At 44.5% G+C, this 6,000-nt stretch overlaps 1 protein-coding gene across 1 annotated transcript in view; it reads right to left on the bottom strand.

Annotated features, from left to right (window-relative positions):
- Positions 1-818: 818 nt before the first annotated feature.
- LOC308102834 (sodium/hydrogen exchanger 2-like) overlaps positions 819-6,000 on the bottom strand; it is a gene marked incomplete at its 3' end in the record, with an annotated part of 37,247 nt that continues 32,065 nt past the window's right edge. Inside the window, exons 7-8 of the mRNA XM_080452688.1 lie at positions 3,534-3,733; positions 819-893 (exon numbers count right to left, since the gene is read on the bottom strand). Of these exons, the coding sequence (XP_080308814.1) occupies positions 819-893; positions 3,534-3,733 (275 nt within the window). The remainder of the gene's footprint in view (positions 894-3,533; positions 3,734-6,000) is intronic.

Here is a 6,000-nt window from a genome sequence, read left to right as displayed (position 1 = left end):
CTCTGACGGAGCATCTACAAATGCCTTAACCTCTGCCATGACAAAAAAAACAAGAACAAAAACACCAGGAAAGAGAAAACAGTATTGGCCACAAAAATGAAATCTCGAGACAGTAAATTGAACCTTCCCTCTTACCTGCCTATCCAAAAACTTTCTAACACTGCACACTAGTCTTCAAGGGTTACTTGGGTGGGTACTTACGCACTGTAAACGCTAGTGTGGAAAAAGGCGACCAGCAAGCTGGCAACCCCCCCAAGACTAGAGACGTGCTCCCGAGCATATAGCTCCAGCCACTTTCTCCCCACTCTACTTTCAGGATGCTCACGAGTCCCAAGGGGAAACGCGCTTTACCTATAGGGTCAGCTCAAAATACCAGAGATCAACAAAGGCCAACACTTACCCAAGTGTGTCTGTCCTGTGAGTCTGTGAGTGATTAGTAACAAAACAAACCCAAATCCCTTCGCAAGTTTCCCAAATGAGCACCGACAAAGTACAGTGCTTGTTAACCAGATTTTCGATTTAATTTTTTAACCACTAACTACAGGTAAGCTTTTAGACAAGCCCCCATTTGTTATGGTCCGGCTCCCAGACCACAACAAAGGGAAACAGGCAAGGGATAAATGCAAAAATGTATGATTTTATTAAATAGAATAAGTAATTTAAAGAGATAAAGCAAATGTCTCCAACAAAAACCTGGCAGGGAAACTAAACTGCCATACAAACTAAGGGACTGAATCAAACAAACAAAATGCTCTGTGTGGCCATGCTCAGGTGTTGCCCAGGTGGAAGAGAAAGAAGCACTGGGCAAGGTGGCTCTTTTATAGTGATTGGAGGCCCTGGCCAGCTGCCTCCAATCCTTGATTGCCACCACTCTCCAACCAGGTCCCAGCACACTGAAAGGACATTGAGATTAGCAACTTGCACACAAACCCTGACATAGGCCATGGGGCCGTCACATACCAATACTTTTGCACTTACACTCAAGTACATTTTGAATTCCGGCCTTTTACTTGTAACAGAGTATTTCTACATTGCAGTATCGATACTTTTACTTAAGTAAAACATTTGGGTATTGGAGTATATTTAATAACATTTCATACACATTTGTTAGCATTATTTAACACAAGTCTACAGTACAAGTAGGCTACAGAGAGAAGAAGTGGATTGAGTCAGAGAGAGGTGCCGGTTTGTCTGAGCGGGGTGTGTGTGGGTGCTCTTAGCATTTTCTTTGTCTTACCTGCAGGAGACGGAGAGCATGTGTCCCCCTTCCTGCCCTAAACAGTTGCAAATGTCTCGGGCGGGTGGGGGCTCACCTTTGAAGTCTGACACACCCATACCTGCACCTCCTCTTTCACTGAATGGGCTATAAAGACTATGACATGTAAGCTTGTAGTGTGTGTGCCACTCCCGGCCGACAGGCTGTGGAGCTGGCTGTGGAACTCTGTACTATGCAATAAATGGAAGCAAAGAAATCTCACTGACTAGTGATGACTCCATTCATTCTACAACCATTCATTCTCATCTCTGGAACAACAAACTTATCTACAATATGGCGTTGTTGGCAACTCAATAGAGCCTTTAAGGCCGTGGAAGAGATACTTCATATGGGTAGTCGGCAGTGAAGAATATACCTCATATGGGTTGTCGGCCGTGGGAAATATACCTCATATGGCGTCAAAGTCGGCAGTCGCGTTGGTTTGTTTTTTTGGGGGCGCGAGTCTCCAGGGATACTGAGCCAGGCGTCGAAAGAACATGCGGCGGGTCTGTGTTTTTGCCTTGCGGTGGGTGTACGGATCACGTTCTCTTCCTGAGACGTGGGGGGTCCACTGTGTAGGTGATCATGGACATCGGCACGACATGACGACAACTTTTCGAGAATCTACAAGGAGAGGACTTCATGACCAGATCTAGGACGGCTGCACGACTCATCTGGCTGCACAAACTTATCTTCTGCGATCGCTAGAAGGAGCGCGCTGCGGTGCTGACGGCAGTGCGGGGGACCTGTGAATGGACGGGGTTCTTCGTAGCGGGTATGTTGTGGGGAGAGGACAGCGGGTGCCGGCAGAGTGGAGAACTTGCGATGAAGGGGTTCTTCGTGAAGAGTGTGGTAACACATCTTCAGCGATCGCAAGTGGAGCGCTCTGTTGTAAACATGCAGCTATCTGTTGGAAAATCTGGGTACGGCGCTGGAGCGCGGCTGGGGTGAGGAGATGACATTGAGGGAGACTACAAGAGAGACATTATCGAGCGGAGCGCTGCGCATATGGGACCTGGGGTTATGTTTTTGTGATAAGCGTGGGTTAAACTATGGGGCTATGGCTGCCATGGGGAGTGATGCGAGGGTATTTTTTTACTTTCTGGTCTCCTGTGTTTAATGTGAGTTTACTTTGTGGATTATTGTTTCATTGGGGGGTACACTGCCTTCTTTTCTCCGTGTAGGCACTTCCGTGGTAGTTGTCATATATGCTTGATGGTACGGTGTAAAACTTAGGGATAAGTATTAGGCTATCTTTGAGTATATTTTGGTGACTGGGCGGGGGGGACATTGATCTTGGGGGGTGGTGCTATCGCTTGGTGGGCGTGATTCGACTGTGTGCTGTCAGCTTCCACTGGGTGGGGGCTGTGTAATGTTTTATCCTGGAGTTTAAAAGGCTAACAGAGGGATCCTGCACGCTAATTAGTTTAGGGGGATGTGTCTATTTGATGTAATTCACCGTGTCGCTGTACTATGTAATCTTGGTTTTTGTATATGCATTGTTCTGTATGCTGTTGTTTGTTGTTGTGGTCTTCCTGGATGTTTTCTTTTTGTTCTGGTTGATGTTCCATTCGCTTTTCATGGGGGGCGGATTCTTTGTGGTTCTTTTGAAATATACGTGTTTGTGGAAGACGTTTTAATGTCTCCCATGGGGGGTCTGGAGTATATTTAATAACATTTCATACACATTTGTTAGCATTATTTAACTTCACAAGTCTACAGTACAAGTAGGCTACAGAGAGAAGAAGTGGATTGAGTCAGAGAGAGGTGCCGGTTTGTCTGAGCGGGGTGTGTGTGGGTGCTCTTAGCATTTTCTTTGTCTTACCTGCAGGAGACGGAGAGCATGTGTCTCCCTTCCTGCCCTAAACAGTTGCAAATGTCTCGGGGCGGGTGGGGGCTCACCTTTGAAGTCTGACGCACCCATACCTGCACCTCCTCTTTCACTGAATGGGCTATAAAGACTATGACATGTAAGCTTGTAGTGTGTGTGCCACTCCCGGCCGACAGGCTGTGGAGCTGGCTGTGGAACTCTGTACTATGCAATAAATGGAAGCAAAGAAATCTCACTGACTAGTGATGACTCCATTCATTCTACAACCATTCATTCTCATCTCTGGAACAACAAACTTATCTACAATATGGCGTTGTTGGCAACTCAATAGAGCCTTTAAGGCCGTGGAAGAGATACTTCATATGGGTAGTCGGCAGTGAAGAATATACCTCAGTATTTTTTCCACCACTGCTTGATATGATGAAACCTGGCCGTATGCGGTGATACCTGTATGAAGTTGGTGAAGATGATGAGGGCGATGGAGGCGGTGACAAACGGCTCTCTCCTGTTGATGTTGCCGGGCAGGGTGAAGGCCAGGGCGAAGCAGATGGCCCCTCGCAGGCCACCGTAGGCCAGGCCAAACTGGTCCTTGTAGGTGAAAGAGATGGTTTTGAACCGGTTGATGATCTGGGTCAGCACCAGAACTCCTGGAGGAGGGCAGGGGAGACGAGAGGGTTTAGAGGAATCAACAGTTATTGTCACATCACAGGTTTACGTGTAAAGATCAGTGGTGGAAAGTAACTAAAGTGCATAGACTCAAGTACTGTACTTAAGTACAATTTTGAGGTATTTGTACTTTACTTGAGTATTTCCAATTTCCAATGCTTTTACTTCTACTCCACTACATCCCAGAGTACTTGTTACTAATTGTAGTGGAGTACTTTTACTCCACTGAGAACCACTGATTACAGCAACATAAGTTTTTTCAAAAAACTGTTAAGATTTAGAAGACATTTGTGAGCGGGTACAGTGCTTTAGGCAGCAAGGGGGCATTTTTAATTTTTCATTTTATTACAGATTGTTGAAGTACAGAATATAAGCTTTCATATGATGTATCATTCATTGAAATTGGAACACATTTGAAGAAGATGTGATCATTTGAATCTTGTCATCTTTAATAGTCTAAACTGAGATAATCCCTTGTAAAGAATTTCCACTTTCTAGCACCTCTCAGCTCCAGGTAATGGGCGTGAACAATGGGTAATTTATTCAACCTAGCCACTCCTCTAACCACTCCCCCATTTTCGGATTTTTACTGTGGAAAGCAACTAAGTACATTTACTCAAGTACTGTACTTAAGTACATTTTTTTAGGTATTTTATACATAGGCTATTTGAAAATAGCCGCTCTACAAGCTCACAATGCGCATTGCAACGTGTTGTGAGCTTGTAGATCAGCTATTTTCAAACATTTGAGTACTTTTACTTTAGGTACTTTAAGTATATTTTGATGCCAATACTTTTGTACTTTTACTTTGCTTGAACGTAACATTTTGAGCACAGGCCTTTTACTTTCTATATTGTGGTGTTGCTACCACCAAGTGCTTCTTCCACCACTAAATTTGACCCACTGGTAGTCGACTATAGTCGAGGTTTACCTACTAATGATAAAGACACGCACAAACCTGGTGTTTGCACTCTCCATTTACAACCCGTACATCTACAGAAACGTTCAGATTTCAAATATAAAGTCCTTACCTCATGACAACGGATGTTACCATTCACTTCGGGTGGGTCTAAGTACCCGTATCTTCCATATTGTTCAATAAAAAGCATTTTAATCCGATCGGCGGCCATTTTCTCATAGAGTTATAACGTATCAGGAGTGCAATACCCCCCCCAACCGATACGGCCGCGTAGTTGAAAAAAAAAACGGAGATGGCCATCAATCGGATCAAAATGCTTTTTATTTAACAATACAGAAGATAAGGGTACTTATGAGGGCCCGTACATAATTATAACACCCGTGGTCATGAGATAAGAACTTTATATTTGAAATCTGAACGTTTATGTAGATGTACGAGTTGTAAATGGAGAAATGCAAACCAGGTGTACGTTCTGCCATGACGCTTGGCGACGAGCTAACAATGCTAAAGCTCCTAGCCTCGTTACTCCACTGTTGTTTTGGCCACATCTTCAGTGAAATACTTCCATACGAACGTCGAGCGGCCTGTTGTTTAGCTGGGGCTGACCTCACCTAGCTGCTGTGTTCGCTACAATCTTATATTGTTTATACAACTAGATTATGTCCCGAAAAAGACTAACGCAATACTGGCCGCTTCCTAGCCCTGGTCCAGAGCGTTAGTGAGATTATTTTTATTTACTCCACTGCGCCCTCTACAGATCTGGACAATTTGAACTTACCATTAACCAAATCTGTAGAGGGCACTGTGGAGTAAATAAAAATAATTTCCGTCTTGCGGACATTTTCTGCCCAAAAAGTGTATTTTACAGAGTAGCTGGGGTGCTGAGAGGCTTCCCACCTCCGAGAATAGACTTTCAACAACACAAAACAGCCTTTGTTTCAGTGAGTAGCGAAATGGTTTTGTTTATTTTCACTACTCTTGAGTCTTCCAGGGCGTTAGAGGGAACTCACTAACGCTCTGGACCAGGGTCCACCGTGGTGAAGTTAGTTTCAGCCTCAGGTTGAATATTCACCCGGTGGATATTACTCCAGTAAAGTAAAATACCTCAAAATTGTACTTAAGTACAGTACTTGAGTAAATGTACTTAGTAACTTTACACCACCACAGAGAGGAGCGAAACTGATGGGCGGGGATTAGGCTTGTAACCGGAGTACAATGCCTAGCTATGACCAATCGAAACCTCTCGGGTTAGCAACTCTCTACCAAACTCTCCGCCCACAGGACCCACAAGAAACAAGCACACAGACTAGCAGAATAGGAGCCTACTTT

Source organism: Gymnoscopelus braueri (assembly GCF_963280865.1).
Source record: "Gymnoscopelus braueri genome assembly, chromosome: 16".
In the NCBI taxonomy this organism is placed as follows: domain Eukaryota; kingdom Metazoa; phylum Chordata; class Actinopteri; order Myctophiformes; family Myctophidae; genus Gymnoscopelus; species Gymnoscopelus braueri.
The sequence above is the reverse complement of the archived record's forward strand: the minus strand, read 5'-3'. Positions and strand labels throughout refer to the sequence as shown.